The sequence below is a fragment of the Eschrichtius robustus genome, chromosome 10 (assembly GCF_028021215.1).
Source record: "Eschrichtius robustus isolate mEscRob2 chromosome 10, mEscRob2.pri, whole genome shotgun sequence".
NCBI lineage: Eukaryota > Metazoa > Chordata > Mammalia > Artiodactyla > Eschrichtiidae > Eschrichtius > Eschrichtius robustus.
In genome coordinates this window covers 110,931,465-110,953,218 of record NC_090833.1, presented here as the reverse complement: position 1 = coordinate 110,953,218, position 21,754 = coordinate 110,931,465, and the positions used below count along the sequence as shown (strand labels likewise).

The 21,754-nt window shown below is 41.4% G+C and overlaps 1 protein-coding gene across 2 annotated transcripts in view; it reads left to right on the top strand.

Moving 5' to 3' along the window:
* PINX1 (PIN2 (TERF1) interacting telomerase inhibitor 1) overlaps positions 1–21,754 on the top strand; it is an 80,685-nt gene that overhangs the window by 14,512 nt on the left and 44,419 nt on the right. For both annotated transcript variants that reach the window (XM_068552488.1, XM_068552489.1), the window contains exons 5-6: positions 3,733–3,825; positions 9,953–10,029. In XM_068552488.1, the coding sequence (XP_068408589.1) occupies positions 3,733–3,825; positions 9,953–10,029 (170 nt within the window). The remainder of the gene's footprint in view (positions 1–3,732; positions 3,826–9,952; positions 10,030–21,754) is intronic.

Below are 21,754 nucleotides of genomic sequence, written 5' to 3'. Positions count from 1 at the left end.
GGCCTTCCTGATGGATTCCCGCAAGGGCGGTCAGAGAAGTGTTGGAGTGCCTCGGGGAAGCCTGTGTTACTCGTCAGGAAGGTGGCGAGGGCACATCAGACCCCAGGTGGCGCTGCCTGTCCGTGTGCAGCCCCATCCACAGGCTCACCTGTGCAGGCTGAGTCTTTTTCTGCGTGAGGCATAGAAGTATAGTAAATCATTAACTGAGTTACTCATCTATAGGTTAACTTCCACCTCAAGACCACTAGAGGGTGCTGCACCCCTGCGGTAGGGACAGTGCTGTTCGCTCTGCCTCCGTCTCGCTCAGTACAGTCCAGCCTTTAGAATAGTCCTTTAACAGAAAAGCTGGCCAGGGAATGGATCTGGAGAGCTGAGATTATCTTTCTGCCAAGTCATCTTTGGTAAATACAGTGTCTTCATCCAAATGAATTTTTGGTCTTATTACTTGAATTAAAGCTGACAAGCAGATGACACGATAACCTAGTAACATATTTTTCCGGTATAATAATATTTTTAGTTCCTTAAGATTGCTTACTGAATCAACACAGTTTGCCTTTCAACTAAACAGAAATTCTATACTATCTTGCAAAAATTCTATACTATCTTGCAAAGGTTCTAGAAATAACCCGTATTCCTTTGTGGGACACAAAAATCTCTATATTCTTTAAAATTTCATTTTTTAAAATTATCCTATCTCAATTAGTTACTCCCAGACTCAATTCAGCTTTTTGGTAGACTTATCTCATGGTTTTGAGAAATGCTTCTTACTTCTCTCAGGTATTTTGTCCCTTGTGATTTTAAATATGTCGGAAGTAACCTGGGATGCTGATAACCTGTCACCCACAGAGGTGTGGTTCAGGACAGGCGTCTTCAAGTAGCTTTGCTCCCAGGGCTCCTGAGGGGATTTCGAGAAACAGTATAGCCTATCTCACAGTTTCAGATCGACATCTATAATGTTTTTAATCACAGCTCTAAATAGTTACAAAGAATATAATATCTGGCCTATTGGGAAAAGTGGCATTTTAAAATAAAAGCATTCCATGAGTCCCATATGTATCCAGTGGATGTTAAATACCAGAGCAATTTGATATCCATGGTCACCTCTTTAGAAATAGAAAAGTAAGTCCTTTAATATTCAGAGATACTATGTTTCCTAGTTTCTTTTCCTCTGAAATATTTCCCTTTTATATATCCCATAATATGTTAATATATTTTTTTGCTTGAACTTTGAAAAATTCATTACCCTGTCATGTTTCTCTGCTACAAAACAAATACATATAAATTTTGGGTTTATTTCTAATAGCCCCAAGGCCTAAGGGTAAATACTTTTCCTTTGGATTAGGTTGTCTTTATTAATTAGTAGATTATAATGAACAAAACCAGGAAATAATAAATTTTGATAATTATTAGAACAGTAAAACCTTTTTGGAAGTGCTGGGTTTGCGGCTTTGATTAAAAGACGCCTCCACGACGCCAGTACTGTGGCTTGTTCCTTATTGATCCTGGTGAGAGGAGAGCTGTGCTCCCCTTGTGTAAAGTGGGAGGAGGACGCAGGGGAGAAGCAAAGAAGGAGGACCAGATGGATGCATCCACACAGAACAGAGCAGCTTTAGGAAAGCGTGTGTGTGGACAGCCAGGTAGAAACTGTCCCCCTAGGACGTGTCCGGGCTCGGGTTTGCTCTGGAAAGGCTGTGTGCTCGGAAGGTGGCAAAGCTCCCAGGGGGTTCTCACGTCCCCAGAAGTGTGAGCGCAGCTCCGCTGGCACACAGTGTGGAGGTTAAGGATGTGTGCTCTCATGCAAATCTGCCTGGGTTCCACTTCCGTCATAGCCGCCTTGATGGGCCTTATTTTACCCCTCTTGCTTCAGTGTCCTGTGAAGTCGGTTTATTAATCATAGCAGCTACCTTCCAGGGTGGTTGCCGAGATGAAATACAGGATTGCATAGAAAGCTTATAGCCCAGCGCCTAGTACTTAATAAGCCTTCAGTTGGTAAAAGCTGCTTCAAGCTGATACTGTGCTTGGTAATTTGTGTTTGGAACATCAAAATTGAGAATGCTATGTGCTATGTAAAGTGTTTGGCCACAAAAAAGAGCAGAAAGTTTCCTGGTGGGATGTTTTTGAAAAAGTACCAAGCTGATCTTGGGAAGTGACCGCGGAGGAGAACGTTTCAGGCTGTTGATGTGATTAAGCTGCGCTAGGCATTGTCTGAAAGCTTAAAACATCTGCCTTTACATTGTTCAGAGCCTTGCTGTGTAATTTACACTCTGCTTTCAAAATGACTAATTTCCTGGGAGGGATTACAGTTAGCTAATGTGTTTAATGGACATGTGCTTGTTTTGCTTCACTACTAAGGTGAAAATTTCCTTTTTTCTCCTTTCTCTAACCTCGTATTTGTATTTCCTTATGACATAACCATAGGAAAATTCAGTCTCTTTTCTACCTATGATGTGCTCTTTCTGCTACTTAAACGTGACAAATAGATAAAGATGAGGGAACACAGGCAGCTACTGAGAATCCTGCCCCTGACTCTCACCCTGGATCTAGGTGCTCTGACATTTCAGGCAAAGGACTAAGGCTGCTTCCTGGCTCATGTTTTCCTGTTTTGTCAAAGGAGTAACCACCTGAGTTTATTCCTCAATGATTCGTTTTTGTTGTTGTTTTTGTCCTGAAAGGCGAGCCTCCAGTGAAATCTGGTGTTTGAGGCGGTGGCTCATTGCCAGCTCTGCTCCTTCACGCTCTACCTGATTATCTTCTCTGATCTGTTTTTGATGATCATTAATCTGTCTTACCTTTATTCACTTTTTAAAAGAACTTTTTGTTTGGGAACAATTGTAGACTTACAGGAAAGCAAAAATAGTAGTAGAAAGAGTCCTGAATACCATTCACCCAGTTTCCCCCAACGGTGACATCTAAGATAGCCGTAGCATAACATCAAAACTAGGAAATTGACGCTCATGTTGACTAGTAACTAGAATGCAGACCTTATTCTGTTTTCACTATTTTTTTTAGCCTTCATTCATGTGTGTGTATGTGTGTGTGTGTAGTTCTGTACAATTTTATCACATGTATAATTTCATGTAGCCACCACCACAATCAAGATATAGAATTGCTTCATCACCACAAAAGAGCTGCTTCATGATGCCTTTTTGTATTTACACCCACCTTCCACCCCTCCAACCTCCAAACTCCACTTTCATCTTTGTCCCTAGAAACCTTTCATCTGTTCTCCATCTCTGTAGTTTTGTCGTTTCAAGAATGTTATAGTCTAAGTGGATCATATAGTATGTAGATTGACCTTTTCATTTAAGCATAATGCCCTTGAAGTCCATCTAGGTTGTTGCACAGTATCAACAGCTCCTTCCCCTTTATTGTGGAGTAGTGTTCCCATATAAGGGAGTATCAGAATTTGCTCAGCCATTCACCCATTGAAGGAATTTTGGGTTAATTCCGGTATTTTACTATCACAGATAAAGCTATCATGAACATTCGTGTGGAGGTTTTTTGTGTGAACACAAGTTTTCATTTCTCTTCCTCCAGGATGTTATAAACTTCTGGAGAATAGCCCTGCCAGATCCATAGTACACAGTTTAAGAATATTTCTAATCATTTTTAGAGTTCAGTGATAAATAATAGGGCTCGTAGGATTTTATTTAAATAAGACTGTGTCACTGTAAGAGAATGAGAATGGAATGCAGAGAGTTTAATGTAATGCTTTTCATGCTTTTTTAAAAGACTCCTCAGACAACAAGGAAAAGAAATCTTTCAGCCTTGAAGAGAAGTCCAAAATCTCCAAAAACCGTGTTCATTATATGAAATTCACAAAAGGTAAAATTAAGCGTTTCTTTACTTGTTTGAAATCTCTGTGTTCACACTGGGTTTCTTAAAGCAGTTTTAGCTCTTCACCAGCATCACTTGTTTTACTTACACGATGGGGAAGGAGGGCCGCGCTGACTGGATTGATCTAAAGCAGCGCTGACGTTTCAGCTCTTGCTGTGAGTCACCGGGGGTCTTGTTAGGATGCAGATGCAGACTCATTCGTTCTGAGGTGGACCCCAGATTCGGCGTTAGCCTATGTACAAGTCCTTTGGTAAAAAGCTGAGTGTGGAAGCTAACATGCTGTTTAGAGGAGAAAAGGGATTTTATGTGGCTACATCAGAAAATTTTAATTTATCGCTCAACATTTTTAGTTACATTTTCCTGTTTTTCAAAGCTTAAGGTTGGTGTTGAACAGCTCCTAAAATGTGCCAATTTAGAGAATTATGTGCCATGTTGAGATCTCCAGTATGAGAAATCTCACTCCCGAGTTGACTCTTCTATTATTCCACACCGTTTCTGTGTTTCATGTAGTGTTAACTTAGGTGTTCCACGGTCATTGCAAAAATAGTGTTAGAAAACATGTCTTCCTTCATCACCACCTCCCCACTCCCTTCCCAGTGCTGTACCTACGCGGTCAGTCGTGGGTGCAGGTGTCCTCTTTAACCACTAGGTGGCAGTCTTGTATTGGAAAGAAACCATTTAACTTGCACTCATCAACTCCCCAGATGTTTTCCCATGGAGCAGTGTTGTGTGCTGTGTACTTTTCAGGCACAAAACGTTATTTATTACATTAATATACTTGAAGTGTAAGTATGATAACTGTGTTATCTAGTCACCATTTGATGGTTCGTCTGTGGGAGAGTGGACGTATGTTTCTACCTCTGTATGCCGGGAAAAGCACGTGTCTTTGCTTTAGTCTCATTGGCATGGTTGGGAACTCCCTGACACCTAGAACCCCGCTGTAGCAGCGGGCACTGGAATTCCCACTACTCTAAACTGTTGTTGGTGGCTCTCATGTGGAGCCAGGACCCCAAAAGGTAGACTGGGTTCGGTTTGAGGGAGGGCTCATGGCAGAGCTGAAGGGAGGAGAGAGCCGATTAGCTTCGGGGACGCGTGCAGGGAGAGACGGGGCTTCCCCTTCCCTGGCCCGGCAGCTATGGCTTGTCTGGCTCGTCGTGTTAGCCTCTCTTCTTTCTGTCAGGGTGGAACCTTCTTTGTCGTTCTCCTGTATGGCTTCTGAGCAGGCTTCCTCTCCACCCCTGACCTGCTGCACGACAGAAAGCAATCCTTGTTGGCCCCTCTGTCCTTGTCGGGAGAGGCTAAATGGTCACTTCATGCCCAACCCCTTAAATATCCCTCCTTCTCATTAGACCCTATAGGAAAAAAAAAAAAAATAGATACAGCGGGGGGCGGTGCTGAGCAAACATGAAATTAAAAGTGCGCTGTGACTTTTGGGTAGTACGGCAGCCTTTTAAGCTTTGACTTTTGGGAATAGAATCTTCTCCTTTTCCTTTCGTACCTGACTACATGCATGATTTCATCTGAAGCATTTGCTGAAGCCGGGATAAACCTCTTTAATCTACTTTAATCTAATGGATGCCGGGAGTATCTCCTTTCTGTTTCTAGTTAAGCCACCCCCTTGCCAGGTGACCCTATCAACCTGCTTGGTGTGTTGTGCTTTCCTTTTCTCTCTTTTAAAATGAGGTTTGCTTATTTATTAGCCTTGTTTGGGGAGCAGGGGGCATTGGTATGCAGGGAAGGTAATTCAACATATATTGTCACAAAGGTAGCAGAGAAGATTGAGTGGAAAATAGAGGAATTGCAGATTGGGAATAAATAGAAAAGATAGAGGGAGGCAGAAATCCAGGTAGTGAGGAAAATAATCATTTACCGTCCATCTCAGCAATCCACAATGAAAGTTTATTTTTATTTACTTATTTATTTTTAATTTAATTTATTTATTTATTTGGCTGTGCCGTGCGGCATGTGGGATCTTAGTTCCCTGACCAGGGATCGAACCCATGCCCCCTGCAGTGGAAGCGCCTCCGTGCTGGACCACTGGACCGCCAGGAAGTCCCCCAAACGTTTATTTTAAAGTTCTTTAACTTACTGAAAGAAATCTTTCCTTGTAGAGCAGCTGTTGTCACTGGATGTGAATGATAAACTCTCAGTTCCCTCCAAGGAGGACTATCTTAGGCCACAGGAAATTGGATTCTGGCCATGACTGTCTCATACAGATCACTTAACCTCTTCCCTTCTTTTAGCCTCAGTTTCCATTTTTGTGAAATGAAAGATTTTTAAGTCATTGTTGGGCTCTAAAATAGGTTGTGCTTTAGAACTTACCAGAAATGATGCCGTTGTGTGGACATTTTGATTGTTCAGCATAGTGGATGATAAGGATTTTTGCCCATGGGTATGCTCATAGTTACAGTAACTAACTCACTTATTTAATGAGGATGAGTCATACTATAACTCCATCTATGGTCCAGGAAACTAAAACATGGAAAGACGGCATTTTATTTAGCTTGGTGTGAAGAGTGAAGATAAAAATTTCACTTCAGAGAGATGACAGTAGCAAATAGCATTGTAAAATTTGTTACTGCCTAAATATTGGCTGTAGCATTTTAGTTCTGATACATAATTATTCCTTTCTCTAGTCCTAAGTTTATAATTTAAATTTGACATCATTTATTACATAATTTCAAAATGTTAATTTCATCCATATTTGTTTAAAAGCCTAACTTCAACAGCGGTTTCTTTTAATTTGAAAATGTTTGGCAAGGCCATATCTGCAGAGGAAAAAAAAAATAGGGAAAATATACATTTCTCCAAAGCCGTTTTCGAGGTTTTTAATATTATACAGTGAGAAGTTGTCCAGAGCGCATTGCTTGTTGCTCCCAGTCATGCAGTGGGTGGGTGGAAGGTTGTGTACACTGTACTTGTGTGGCTTCACTGAGGTAATTTATCCAGGCTTCTTATTCCTGTGACAATTTGTGATACTTCACTTCTTAGACAAGGGAACTACACTCATAGCGCGTGTCCCCGTGGTCGGCGTCTGGTCTGGGCGCGGACTGTGGTGTCCTGGCCAGGCTGGCTCCCTGCAGTGAGGCTCGGGGGATGTGTGTTCCCTTTCCTCTTCTGGCTCTGGCTCTTTTGACATTTAACTGTGAAGTAGCACCATTGCAGGCTTTTAAAAAGTTCCGACTGTCTTATTATTGGTTGTGAGGGTCTCACTTATTTCACCCCCTGCTCTGATTCTCTCAGGTTTCCTGATTTTCTCACATTATTACCCTTTCAGTGAAGTTTCCTTAATCTCCTGTCCTAGGCTTATTATCAGTCCTATGTGTTTTCATTAAAAAACAAAAACAAAATATAATATCGTTTGTTTTATCCTTCTTGATTGGGGAATGCAAATACATTTTCTAAGCAAGTGAAGCTACCTACGTAACCCTTCAGTGTTTTTTATTTAACAAACATATTTCTCAAACCTGCATTTCCTTACCCTTGCCCCTTTACTCTGAGTAGAAAAACTCCGTTTTTTGAGTCCTGGATATAATACAGTGCTATAATACAGTTTTCGCCTTAGCACTTGTTGGGCTCTATGTGACTTTTGTCCTTAAACTAAGAGGTTCCAAATTTCCATGATTATTAAGTTCTTACATTTATGTTTTATCATTTTATTTGCTTCCCATATGGACTTCTTGGTGTTGTAAGGGTGTCTGGCTGCGGTCATGTTCCTCTCTTCCAATTTGCTGCACTGATAGACAGGAACACCTGATAATCCTCATGATTAGAAAAACAGCTAAAATGGTCATAAATAAAGTGCTGTTCTCTGAAAGTATCAGATCATCCTTTCATGGACTTTGTTACATCAGCTTGGCTACTAGAACCTTTTTTCCTTGGTTCTTGAAATGTTACGGCCAACTGAAGACTGGTAGATAAATAAACCAAATCCAGGCAGATAACATATACTTCCTATTCTGTTCAATTTTTTGATTGTCATTTTCTCTAAGAGACAAGTTTATCAACAGTATTTGCTGTGATTTGACCGTCATTCAGAACTGAGGCCAGTAACTTTCAAACTCATTTTTAATATGTATATTTTATTCAAAACTGGCCATAATTTTATAACATTTATAAACTATTCAGCCAGGACCATTAACTAATAACTATTTCAACATCACTTCCATCTTCACAGTTTTATCAACCTTTAAGTTCCTTTCCATTGGTCTCTGTTAATTCTTCTCTGTGTTTTGTTTTCCAGATCAAATCCAGAGCAAGGCCTGTAACAATCCTGGTTTCTACATTTACTTAAGTGAACTTTGCTAAAGGATAGACATTTCTGATACGAGAACCCATCACCAAAACTTTAGAAACACTTGTGCCTTCATTGGTACATTCTCTACTAGCTTGACAGCTTTCCCTTTGATTCTAGATTTGTTTTTCATCACTGCGTGTTCATGTTTTGACATCCTGTTTTAGAATTGTCATCTTGCATGTACCCTCCCTTCCTTAATCCCTCCAGCATTCCTTTTAGTTCAGTTGCTGTAAAAGAGATTGTCATTTGCATTTCTTTTAGGGTATCTGTTCCATTTCAGGAGCTAGCTTAGGGATGGGTGGCTGTGCCACGTATTTTGAACTCAGTACAACTCCTTTTTCTGAACTAGAAACTGCCACCCGAATGTGCTCTGCTGTGCAGAATGGGTTCTGCTGAGGGCAAAGCTTGGAATAGATCTCAGACCTCATGAACGTTGCCCACTTCTCCCCACCAGTTTTATTCCCCACTTTTCTGGTTCGTTTTCTGAGTTCCCATCTGGGATAGGCTTCATTTTGCTCTTGAGTAGCTTTCCTTTGGGGTCTTCTGTCTGGGTTCTATGTAATAACCAGGTAGAACCAGGAAGCTTCATTTATTTCCAGCTCAGGAAGAGAGGCGAGAGCAGCACAGAGCCACGCACGAGCCTGTCCTCCTGGCAGGAACAGGTTGCACTGACCGGACCCATGAGTCTGGTACTGCAGCCTAGGAAACTGGTTTTGGCGCCTGGTTTTGCATTAAATCGAAGGGTGTTTCTTTTTTTAATTTCATGGAGTCACTGAGCAATATCATATTTGAATGCCCCAGTGATAGTCAGTGAACTAGAACCCTTCTGGGTCATGACGGTACTTTGCCAAGTAGTTTGCTGCCGGAAACCATGAAGATAAGTGGGTCTGTGACAGTGGAACTCAGAACAAAGACTCTGGTGTCTAACCCAGAGCCTCACTCCCCCAAGAGCCTCAAGACTTCATATGTAGTAGTTACATTTTAGAATACATTTACCATGAAGTTGACAAATGGGACTAGATTTGGTCCGCTGCTCACAGGGTATTATTGGTAGAAGTGGAAATTCCGTAGAAGTGAATTTTAAATTGGTTGGTTTGTGGGTTTGAAATTAAGTTAGAGTTTAGGGTTTTTAATAAGAATCAAGGATCCTTTGGGCGCTGTTTTTGCCAGAAGCCATTTAATTTCCGACTCTTATTATGTATCCTTTTATTTAAAAATGATATAGCTATTACAGTAAAAAAATTTAAAGAGAAAAATCTGAAACCCTTTCACCCTAATGCAACGAATTTTATTTGCATTTATTAAAAAGAATTTCATTCATTCAATTAATTATTGAGCTTCTATGTGTCAAATGCAGTATGTTCTCATTCCTGTGCTCATGTGAGGTTTTGGAGCTATGTTTCTTAGCAGCATTTTTTTTATCCTGCATTTCATAATCCTAAGTAAGTAGCTCATGTCTCCTTGAAGTAAACGGGATCTATTTTCTAAGTGGGGAGCCCAGAGGCCCAGAAATCATACCTTGAAGGCATACCAGTAGTAGAGCTGCTTTAGAATTGAGCTTTCCTCTCGATCTCCATGCTCAGGGCTGTTTCTAACATTAAGAGAAAGTCAAGGGTTCTGGTTCACTTATTTGATTTTTAAGTGATTTTTAAATTTATTTAATTGCAGTAATCTGTGAAGGGGAAATAGAAGGTCAGTAGTTTACAAAATTGTTTATTCCTTTTCCAAAACCCATCTTGCTTTCAGGAGTTTCATAGTTTATATTTGTATTCCTTATTTTAGAAAGAATGTATTACTGAAGGCATCATGTTTTTCTAGGGAAGGATCTCTCATCTCGGAGCCAAACAGATCTCGACTGCATTTTTGGGAAAAGACAGAATAAGAAGACTCCTGAGGTATTAAACCACATACGATTGATTTTTCAACGGTGTATAGAACTATGTATATTTATTACTGATAGTACTTTCCAGACAAAGTTACCAAAAAAAACTTCTAGAGGCTTCATACAAAGGCTAAATGGTATCCTCTTAATAGTAATACTTGATAGATTATATGTATTATAAGGAACTTTAAAAAGAATGTGTGTTATCTGGGGTATTTTCCCTCCTGGTGTGAGGACTAGACTACCTCTGGGAAGAATGCCTGTTGCTGATAGATTCAAAGGGGCCAGCGTCTCTCCCATCTGCACGAGAGAGGGAGGCGTTGCAGGCAGTGATTTTGCCCACTTTGCTCAGACTGCCTAGCTCTCTGGAGTATTGGCTGTGGGGAAGACTGTCAGACTCATGCTCAGTCCTGGGCTCTTCCACTTGAAAAGCATTTTGAGACAGTGTTGGATCAGCATGGAGAATCTGGAAGGGATTTAGATGTGGTATTTCCTCCATTGTACAATATTGTTTGTTTCAAAACTAGAAGACAAGAATCGAGTGACTAAACTGTACCCTGAATGGGGTGCATCCATAATTCATGATCCTAACTATTAAATTGGGCTCTGTAATACAGCACAAAGTTCTTTGTGCCATTTCCAACTGTAAGAGACAGCCCTGGATGTCGTTTGGATATCAGAATATTAGGATTCTTAGAATATGCGTTTCTGGAGATAATGGGATAAAAATATTTAAAATTGATCTTATTGATATCTATGAAAATCTGAAATATATGGTTGCTCTCACTAGCTATGGTAACTATCACTCAACTAATCTGATGTGTCATACTCACGTTCCTTTATTGGTTCCTAGTCAAGGCCCTGGTGACTACAGAGCAAAAAAGACGTGTTTCATTTATTTCTGACATTTCTCCAGACTGTCAGAAAATTTTCCAGGATGGTAGCTATTTGTTACTTAATATAATTTTCAAAGACTTCAGAATTACCAGTTATTGGAAATTTTGTTTGGTGACTTCCTTTGTAGGTTAGGACCAAACTCCTAGTCTTTCAGCACTTTTCTGCCCCCGCGTGTGTAGCCGTGAGGACAGAGGAGGGAGGCCTGGGCCCCGGGGCCTGCTGAGCGGCAGTGCCTGCAGCTCTGCTGAGTTACGTCCAGGCAGGTGGGTCATGAGGGAGGGGGCGTCCTGACTTCAGGCCGCGCTGGATGCTTCATTCACCGGAGGCTGTTCAGGGTCGTCAGACAACCCAGCTTCTGGTCACAGCTCTGCTCCGCCCCTCCCTGGTTCCTGTGGGATGTGGGTTAGGCCCTCTGCCTGGCTCACAAGGACTTCACCCCTGGCTTATTTCAGTCTTCCCCTCCGTCCAGCGTCCTCAGTACCCTCAGGGATGCTCTCTGAGCCTCTGCTCTGCCCTAACAGCCCCACCTGGCCATACCCTGCGCCTTGACCTCAGCCCCACGCCCCTCCCTGGGCCCCTGGCGACTGTCTTTCTGTCTCAGCTCTCCCGGTCGTGCATTCCCACTGCACCGGCTTTCCTGAATCCTTGCCTTCTTGGATTACTTGGTTCTCCCTGCTGCCAGCCTTCGTTGCCCCCAGCCCGCGTCCTCTCTCTCCAGCATCCTTTCTGAAATTGTACAGTTGAACAGATCGGGGAAGGAAATATTATTTATGGGCTTCTGGTAGAACTTTAAAAGAATTTATGTGGTAAGCACAGGAAAGCTTTTCGTTATAGGAGATGAGAGGTTTCTCATCCTCTGATCGCCATCTATTTGAGGGCTTACTGGTGTTGGGTGCCATAAGGTTTTTCAACACTGCGCGGTACTTGACTTTTTGGCGGTATAGTCGTTTATGATCTTGTTAAAGTGAGCCGTTCCTCTGTATTTGAGGAGTTCCAGAAACAGTTCCCTAGTACTAGCCCAGGGAAAATCTATTTTGGTACACTTGGTGTGGAGAAGACCAACCTTGATATAATTCTGTGTTTTGTGCAAGAATGATATCCAGGCACATCTTAATCTCTCATTCTGCTGATGCATTTAAGATCCTGCTTGGTGGAGAGGCTGTGTTCTATCAAGGTGCAGCTCCTGCTCTAGAGCAGCGCTTCTCCACCACGGTTGCACGAGAATGGGCTGAGGAGCTTTAAGAAAACTGCTCTTGTCAGGGTCCCACCCCAGATCAATGAAATCCAAAGTCTGGGTTAGGGTTTGGGCATCAGCATGTAAAAAAAAGAGAGAGCCCTTTTGTTTTTGTTTTTTTTTTAATTAAAAGAAAAAAATATCCTACCCAGATGATTCAGGTGTTTATTCTACCGTGTAATGAGGAGTAAGGATTGAGAACCGCTAGTAGAGGCCCTGACGGGTAACTCTGCAGGTGGAGCCTCTGGCTGGAGTGTCAGGACTATTGCCTAGAGCAGGGCTTCTCAATCCTCATGTGTACACAAATCCTCTGGGACTTTTGTTAAGCTGTGGGTTCTGTTTCACAAGGGCTGGGTGGGATCTGAGATTCTGCATTTCTGAGGAGCTCCCGGGCGATGCCGCTGCCGCTGGTCGCATGTGCCGCAGGGAGCGCGTGGGGCCTCTGCAGTGTTTTGTTTTTTTAACATCCTTATTGGAGTATAATTGCCTTACAATGGTGTGTTAGTTTCTGCCGTATAACAAAGTGAATCAGCTGTACGTATACATATATCCCCATATCTCTTCCCTCTTGCGTCTCCCTCCCTCCCACCCTCCCTATCCCACCCCTCTAGGTGATCGCAGAGCACCGAGCTGATCTCCCTGTGCTATTCGGCTGCTTCCCACTAGCTATCTATTTTACGTTTGGTAGTGTATATATGTCCATGCCACTCTCTCACTTCGTCCCAGCTCACCCTTCCCCCTCCCCGTGTCCTCAAGTCAGTTCTCTAGTAGGTCTGTGTCTTTATTCCCGTCCTGCCCCTAGGTTCTTCGTGACCTTTTTTTTTTTTTTTTTTTTTTTTTAGATTCCATGTATATGTGTTAGCATACAGTATTTGTTTTTTCTTTCTGACTTACTTCACTCTGTATGACAGACTCTAGGTCCATCCACCTCACTACAAATAACTCAGTTTCGTTTCTTTTATCTCTGCAGTATTTTACATTTGACATACACCTGCATGTGTATATGTACTTAAATCTAATCACATTTTTTAGGCACCAAATAAAACGCCTGTCTGTAAAGCAGTCACTTTTAAGTTTGTCTTTTACACACATATAGATTTTCGTATATTGAGTTCGCTTTTATGGAGGCATACCTGTACCTTCCTTGTTGCTAAGTAAACCATTGCTAAGAAACCTTACCATGATAATTACAACAGCCCTTCTAGCTGAGGGCTGGAGTCCTTTGATCAGATCTGTTTGAAAACACAACGTCTTTTGGCTCCTGTGTTCAGCTGGAAGGAATATTGCTTTGTTTTACTCCCTTGACCCCCATAGCAACATTGGCCTCAAGTTAATCTTTGGCATTGCCAAGGCCAAGGTGCTGCTGGAGGTCAGATTCTGGAGTCTCAGAAACCATGGTGGTATGAAATGTTAAGGTGGTAGTACCTCTCTGGGTGCTTTGGATAAGGTGCTGGTATTGATCCTGTCTTTGCATCTAGGTTTAAAGAACCTTGGGCGTTGTCCACATCAGGCTTGGGGAGCATCATACCTCTCACATTAAGCCCAGCCCGCTGATTTCTACAACCCCTGGCTGTTACGATAATAGAAATTACAGCTTTATTAAGCATCTGTGTGCCAGACACTGTACTAGACACTTATTTCTCTATTTAATCCTCATAACTATCTTATGAAGTAGGCATCATTATCGACCTTCTTGCAGAGAGGCTCAGAAAGGTTTGTTACCAAGCTCCGAAGTGGCACAGATGGGATTGAAATCCAGGTCCCTCTGACTCCAAAGTCAGTGTTCTTTCCCCTATACCACACTACTGCCAATGTTAATTAACTTTTGTTGTGTTTAAAAAAAAAAAAATCTGCATTTTTAATGATCTAGTTATGATGTAGAAATTTTATTTGAGATTTTGCCAGAGACATAAATAGTTAATACTTTATCAGAACTTTGTGGAAAAATGATTCTCATTTTGCTGAAAATAATAGTTTAAGTTTCAAAATGTCACTACCTTGCCTTCAATCAGAGTTGAACTGTTAGGGGTTCGGAAGCATATTACCAAATGCCTGGGCCAGCTTTGGGAACATTTTACTTTGTCATTGGAGCTGCAGGCAGGCTGAATTAAGAACAAGCTAGCTTGAGTTCCTGGAGCATAGATACCATGTTACTTGTGTATTTTCTGGTCTCTCAAATGAACTGAATGATCTAAATACACACACCCACACACATATCCCCAAAACATTAGCAGCCCTTAATTAATACCAGTCATGAGGTTTTTTGCTTTTTGTTTTTTTTAAACTTTTAATTTTGAAATAATTATAGATTCACAGGGAGTTGCAAAGATAGTACAGAGGGGTTGCATCTTATTAACTATCATACAAGATGAAAACTAGGAAACTGATGTTGGTGCGATCTGTGTGTAGTTCTGTGCCATGTCATCACGTTTGTGGATCCTGTAACCACTGTCGAATTCAGACACAGAACTGTTCCCTCACCACGAACGTCTCCCTCACGCTGGCCCCACTTATAGCCACAGTCCCTCCACCACAGTCCCTCCCCCCAGCAATCACTGCTGCCAATTGAATTGTCTGATCTGAAATAGAATATCACGTATAGGGATCATTGGATCTCTCACAGTCTGATGCTCAGTCCGCTCATATCAGTAATGATCAATACCCAGGTTTTTAAGGGCTGATTGTAGTTTCAGTGACCTGCCTCCTGCACTTTTCCATGCTAGATTTTATGTCTTCTATCTCATGGGTCTTTCGAGAACGCCTTGTAGAATCAGGTCATTTGATGTCTCTAAAGCCCAAGGCTATCGGTTAAGTCATTTACTTTAGTAATTCTGGAAGTATATCAAACCGTAAAGTGATATATAAATACAGGGTGTATCATAATGTGACAGGTTTGCCATCTGTAATGTGTCAGTATAGGAGAGCTCCTTGGGCAGTGTCTCGGGGTACACTCATTATGGGGAGGTTGGTGAACTCTTTTAAATTGCATAAAGAATTTGTGTGTGGGTCTGTGTGCATGTGTGTTTGGATATATAAAGTCCAGTGCTTTCATCTGATTTTCACAGGAGTCCTTGAACCAGAAAGAAGCTTTAAATCCAGGACTATGCATAAAAACAAAGCAAAGCAAAACTCTTCCCAATCCAAAAAAAATCACTTAAAATGAAAATTTTCTTTGTGAGGGTAGTATGAGTTGCTTATAATATGTAGAAATAAAAAGAAATTCACATCAAAACAAAACAACAACCCAAGCTAAACTCAAGATGTCCAGGACATGTTCATGAAGTTTAAATTGTGCCTTCTATTCTGTCTCTGACCTTTATACATTTAATGAAGAAATCGATCCACTGTATTTTTACATGTGGACTTTCTCATCTGTCACATACACTGGACAATGACCTACTTAAAGAGAGAGGACTTATGCTGTACTCGTTCCTGGGTCCCCAGCGTGTGATCTGTTCAGTGCTTGGCACACGGTAGGGATTCAGTAAATTGAAATTTCATTGTACTTCTGTTTTTAAAAAAATGGACTTAATTGTTACTTATCTTAAAAATCATGGCTTGTATAGCTTCACGATTGATATTTGAAGTATTTTTTTCCTTTTGAAATGTTTTGATCAGTAAATAACTCTCTCTTCCCTGAGAACAGGAAAATTCCGTCAACTAATTTCAATCCAATGCCAAGCATAATCCACTAGTGTCCATAGTAGATTTTTGAGGAAGGATTATTGAATGAATGTTTGCTTATGCCATTTTATGTTTTTAAAAATCAATCCTGTTTGCCAGAAATTGGTTTTCCAACATTGCATTTCACTCTGGAATAGTTTTTCACAGGCTTGACTGTTTTTCATTGCGGTAGAAGTTAAAGCCTTCCTGTCTCTTCAGGGACTACACTCTGACTATATTCATGGGAAGACGGTAACTCTGGATTGGAGTATGCCTAAACTGGAGATGTGTGCACTTCCTACGGAGACAAAGAGATAATTGAATATGTTGAATTGAAATTACCAGGGCCCCATGAGACCCGCCGTGGGTACTTGTGCTGGCCAGTGCCTGCTGGGAGTTAGAGGCACAAGTGTGTGTGTGTGTCTTTTCTCACTTGGTTGCAAGTTGAAGTTGGAGATACTGAAAAACAAATTCTGTTAGTTCCTATCTCGTTGAACTTCCTGATACTCCTTTTTTTTTTTTCCCTTCTCTCATTTTTTCCCTCCCCCACCTTCCCAGTTTCCTTCCTCTATCCAGCTTGTTTCCTGATTCAGCCTTATCACTAGAGAAAATACTCCTAAACCATAGCGAGGACTGAGAGTGTGTTACCAGCATTTCTACTTTGTTTCTCTAAACAACACGCTTCTGGCATAGGCTTTGGGCCAAATAATTGTCATTTTCTTCACCTTTATAACCTGATTGAATTAGAAACCATGTATTTCTTATGTTCTCTCAGGACACCCAGCTAATGATCACTTGCCGTGCATTCCTCTGATAGCTTTTGCTTTTTGAACCAAAGCATGACTTCACTGTGGTTTGTGTCCCTTTCTCATTAATCATCACCAATCCCCTTTCCCATTTCTTGCTGATTGTCAAATCTGAAAACTAACTTCCAAGCAGACTCTTCTCTTTTGGGTGGTTGAATTCATGGGGTATTTTAGACCAGTCTTTCTTCCAGTTCTGTAGACTACCCTAAATAACTCAGAGGGAAGATCACTGGGAAAAGAAGTCTCTCTCTCTCTCTCTTTTTTTTTTTTTTTTTAATTTTTTACTTGAAACACCTTTGAAATGAAGGCTGTTTCTCACTAGTTCTGAATTTTCATGTTCGTAACCCGTATTTGTGAACTGGGTTGAGTTTTGTAAATGGCTCACCAGATGTGGGCTCTTAAATTTGAATGTCCCCACTTCCTGCAAACCTCTCTCACTCTGCCTCCTGCCTCACCCAGATCTGTATCACCATTCAAAAGGTGAGCAGCTTTCCAGCCTAGTGCTTGCTTAAGGTAATCTTATGATGAAGAACCTTTTAGTCAGAGATAAATTTAAACTAAGCCCACAAACAAGCTAAATAATACATTTATATATACTACTATATAAATAATACTAATAAATAACATGATTTTTAATAATGTAATTGTTATAATAATATAATGTATTTATTAACACTAATAAATAATATTAATACTATATAAATAATACATTTATATAGTTTGTTTTTTGCCAGCAATGATGACGTCAGTAAATCTTGTCAGCATGTGTTGTTTTTTTTTTTTTTTTGGCTGCGCCGCATGGCATGCGGGATCTTAGTTCCCAGACCAGGGATCGAACCCGTGCCCCCTGCAGTGGGAGCACAGAGTCTTAACCACTGGGAAGTCCCAAGTGTTTTGACCATTGATAACAGAATCAAGATTCAAAATAATCTCTCTAAGCTGGGACATTTGGCCAAAACTAAATAGATGAAATTTTGTGAAGATATGTAAAGTCTCATTTAATCCTTGGAAAGAATTAATCTGGTAGCAGTTGAATGAGAATTAACTTAGAGCCTGGGACATGTAACCTGACCACAAGTTTAACCTAAGCCAAAATATGCAGTATGGCAACTGTCCTGAATGCAGGCTTGGGCTGCTTTAGAAGCAGCTGAAAGCAGCAGGTGTTTGGGGTGTTTTCTGCACTGGTGACTGTATGTGAACTGTTCTGTTCAGGCCTGGGTCCCGTAATTTATAAGAATGTGTTCAGAGCATGGCATTAGGGATAGAGGTATCTGGAAAGCATGTTATACACAGGAACAATCAGATGAGCACTTCGGAAATTCTGCCTGGACTACAGAGAGATCCTGACTTCGAACTTTCAAACTTTTGAATGGTTTCAGTGGTCCTCTAGGAAAGGAACAGATTTGTTTGGTAAACTTCAGAGGAGGAACTAGTACTGATGGATGAAATTCACAGAAAAATTTCTACTCAGAGAAGGGAAGCAGCATGGGCCGTCAGAGCTGGCCAGCTGGATAGGATGTACCTCGTGGTTAATTTCCTGGAGGGATTCCTGTAATAGGTAAGAGTCTGAACTACGTGCGTGTGAGCTTTTCCAAGTCTAAGGTTCTTTGATTCTGGAGGAAAGAGAACACGTGAAATACTCACATTTGAAATGGTGCTTGACTTGAAGTTTTACATTTTCCTAGACTACAAAGGAAAGAACATTACTTGATTCCTCTTCCTTATTCTCATGTACTTGGGCAGTTTTGACTTTATCTACTTATGGTCTTTATCCAGGAGATGAATGTGAAAAGTGTTTGTTGTGTTCAAATACGAAATTAAATAATAGTGAGGTAAAATAGCAAGTTGTCCTAGAGATTCAAGACTTACAAGAGTTATTAGGCATGGTGAGTGTCAAGGTGAAGGTATCCTGTCAAGATAGTTGTTGTGGATATCCCTATTTTATCTGTAAACTTCATGTTCTTATTTATAAAATGAGAGTGTTGAATTGTATGTTCTTATAGTAGATTCTGTTTTCCAAAGATGGCCTCAGTGATGCCTCGCATTCCACATACTCTTCTAGATTGACCCCTGCCGGTTTCTCGTCAGAAGATGGAGCCCAGTGCCCTCCGCTTCCAGGTGGGCGGGCTTGTGACTTGCGTGTAGTGGTGGGGATCTGTGTGACCTCTGAGGCTTCGTCAGCTAAAATTCTTGCTCTTGAAGCCTTCAGCCTTCATGTAAGCAGCCCAGCTGCCATGAGCCCCCAGATTGTCAGAAAGCCCAGAGCCCAAAGTAGCCTGCATGGAGAGACCGTGACACAGAGAATGACGCAGGTACCCAAGTCTACACAAAGAGCAAGAAGTGCCTGGCCAGCCCCCTGCTATGCCAGCTCTAATCCCTTTTTGACAGTAGCCACGTTAGAGACCCCGGGCAGACCCAGCCAGCCAGGCTTTTCCTTGAATTGCTGGCCCAAAGAAATAGTGTGCTAATGAAATGGTTGTTCTTGTTTTAAGCCGTTCCTTTGGCGGGGGCAGGGGGCGGGGTTATCTAGATAACTGAAATGGCTCTTCTAGGACCTGTCATTCTACGGTTCTGTGATTATCCATTGATGGTAAGCCTGGTAGAATTATCTTAACCAAGAGACGGAGGAAGTGATGTCATCTAATGAAATGTTCTCTTTTCTCTGGTGTCTTCTAAAGGGGGGCTCATTAAGTGAAATATAGTATTGAGAATAGACACTTCAGAGTTTCATAAACCTATATTTGAGCCCATGAGTAGTTTGAAGACTGTGTGATTTGGGGTAAGTTATTTAACCTCTCTGAGTCTCAGCTTCTTCCTTCATAAAATGGGGATGATAACATATCCAGCAAGGATGAAATAACAAGGCATGTAGAGCTCTTAGCAGAGTCCCTCGCGTACGGTAAGTGCCCAGTGCTTCTGAGCTGCTGCTGCTAAGCGCACTGTCGTCACTGGAATTAACACTCACACAGTTACGATGGTGATTAATAACTCCCACTGGACGTTTAGAAATGTGAACATTTTAATCCAGTGTACACAGTCACGTGCTGACTGACATTTAATATAAGGGTACTGACTAAACCCACTCATTGCCAATGAGTCCTCCCTTAAATTTCTCTAGCAGAGAGGCTTTTGTTGTCATTTTGCCATTACAGCCATTAGAGAGGGCTTCTTAGCACATCAATTCTGTTTTAATTAACATTTAAGATAGGTAATGACCAAGGTGGTAATCTTCCTTCTAATATGATGTCCTGTACAATTTGGGGGAGAGGTATAGGCATTTGTTTAGAGTGTAAAGAACTCATTGCTTTAAAAAAATGAAAGAAAACTGAAATGGAAGCTTTTTATTGTCATCGTTTATTGAGTATCCATGGAGATGATGGTAGTGAAGTTAACAAAATGTTCAAAATGGATTTCGTGCTGTCGCTAGTCCCAAAAGATTTATAGTGTTTTAGTACCTTTAGAGTCTGTTTGTTCATATAAGGATAATGGATCCCAAGGACAGAAAGACCCTTAGGATCATCTAGTTTATGCCCCTGTACCCAGCAGGACTATTTCTGTCATCATCCTGGAAATCAGTCTGATTCCATTAGCACTAGAAAGGGAAAACATTTTTAATGTGAATTTCAGAGATTAAGTGAGATATAAAAAATGTTCCCATTTAAAGAGGGTGTGGACAGTACAGATTATCTAGAGAGGTCCTAGAAAATTTAACTTTTGCAGACATTTACCAGTAGAATCAAATGCCTAAGAGAATTGAGGGACAGTCTATTTAAGAGGTATCAGGACGCCATTATCCTATCCTTTCTTTTCACTGAAATCCCTCTAAGCAACATAACATCCTTGGAGATATGAAAACTAAGACAAAATAGTAAATAGTTTACCAGGGATATTAAGTTTTGAACCAAGATGATTCTTTGTACCTAGTATGACCTTTACTTCTATTGATGCTCTGGAAGTCAGACACAAAAGGTATTCTCTTACAGGTTATGTATAGTTCTGTTTTCTTCTCTTCCACAGAAAGTATAGTTTCTTGGTACTTATTAATGGAAAAGCAGGAAAAGCTTCACAGTTATAAACATTTAACCATTCTGTAATTGTTTATTGAGTACCTAGTGTGTCCCAGTCATTACTCTAATTGCTGAAGCTACAGGACCATAGGACTCGGCTCCGTCTCAGAATTCATGGTCCTCTGCTAGAGGAGATGGCCATAAAAACACCTTGACCATGATGTAAAAAGTTATCTGTGAGAATCTAATACGTAGAATCTTTTCTACAGAGTATTTTTCCCAGAGCAGCTTGAGTGATCTTTTGAAAATGGGATTGAGATCATGTCACTACTTTGTTCAGAACCCTCCCAAGTTTCCCTGTCACACTCAGAGTAAAAGGCCAGTCCTTACAGTGGCCTGAAGTCCCGCGTGACCACGCCCACGCCTGCCCGGCCCTCACACGCGCTCTCACTGTCACTGCCATGCTCACCTCTGGTTCTCCCTGCCTGCTCTGCTCTTGTCACTCTGGCTTCCTTGCCGTTCCTCCAGTAGTTCAGGAGTGTTCCTGCCTTAAGTTTCAGTACTTGGCAGCTCCTCTGCGTGGAATGTTTGCCCCCTACCTCCTTCACGTTTTTGTGCAAATGTCATCTCACTTGGCCTTCCTTGATTTACCCTGTTTATAGCTGAAAACACAAACAGTAACAACAAAAAACCCTGACACTCCTGTACCTTCTCCTTTGCTTTATTTTTCTCCATAGCAGGAATCCAAGATTCACAAAATAGTAACAGTGATGGCGGAGGTGGTAAATCCTCTTCAGGACAAATGAGGCGTGTTTGTGATCTCATCTGACACAGACTGCTAGTTTGTGATCAAGTGGAATTGCACAGCAAAGACTGGCTGCTTAGACCCGTCTTGCTGAGTGTGCTCAGCGGTGTACTAAGCATGGTTAAGATGTGCTTCCTGTCTGTCTCCTGCATATGTGAATACTCACATCTGTCCTCTGTAGGAGCTCATATTCCGCTGATATTTGAACATCTGCTTCTCCGTGCTTTGGTGCCTGTCAGGGGCGTGGAGAAGGGTAAGAAGCTTAGAGAACTTGGAGCACAGCGGGCAGCTGCCTGACTGTGGTGAGGTCGGTGTGTAAATAGTGC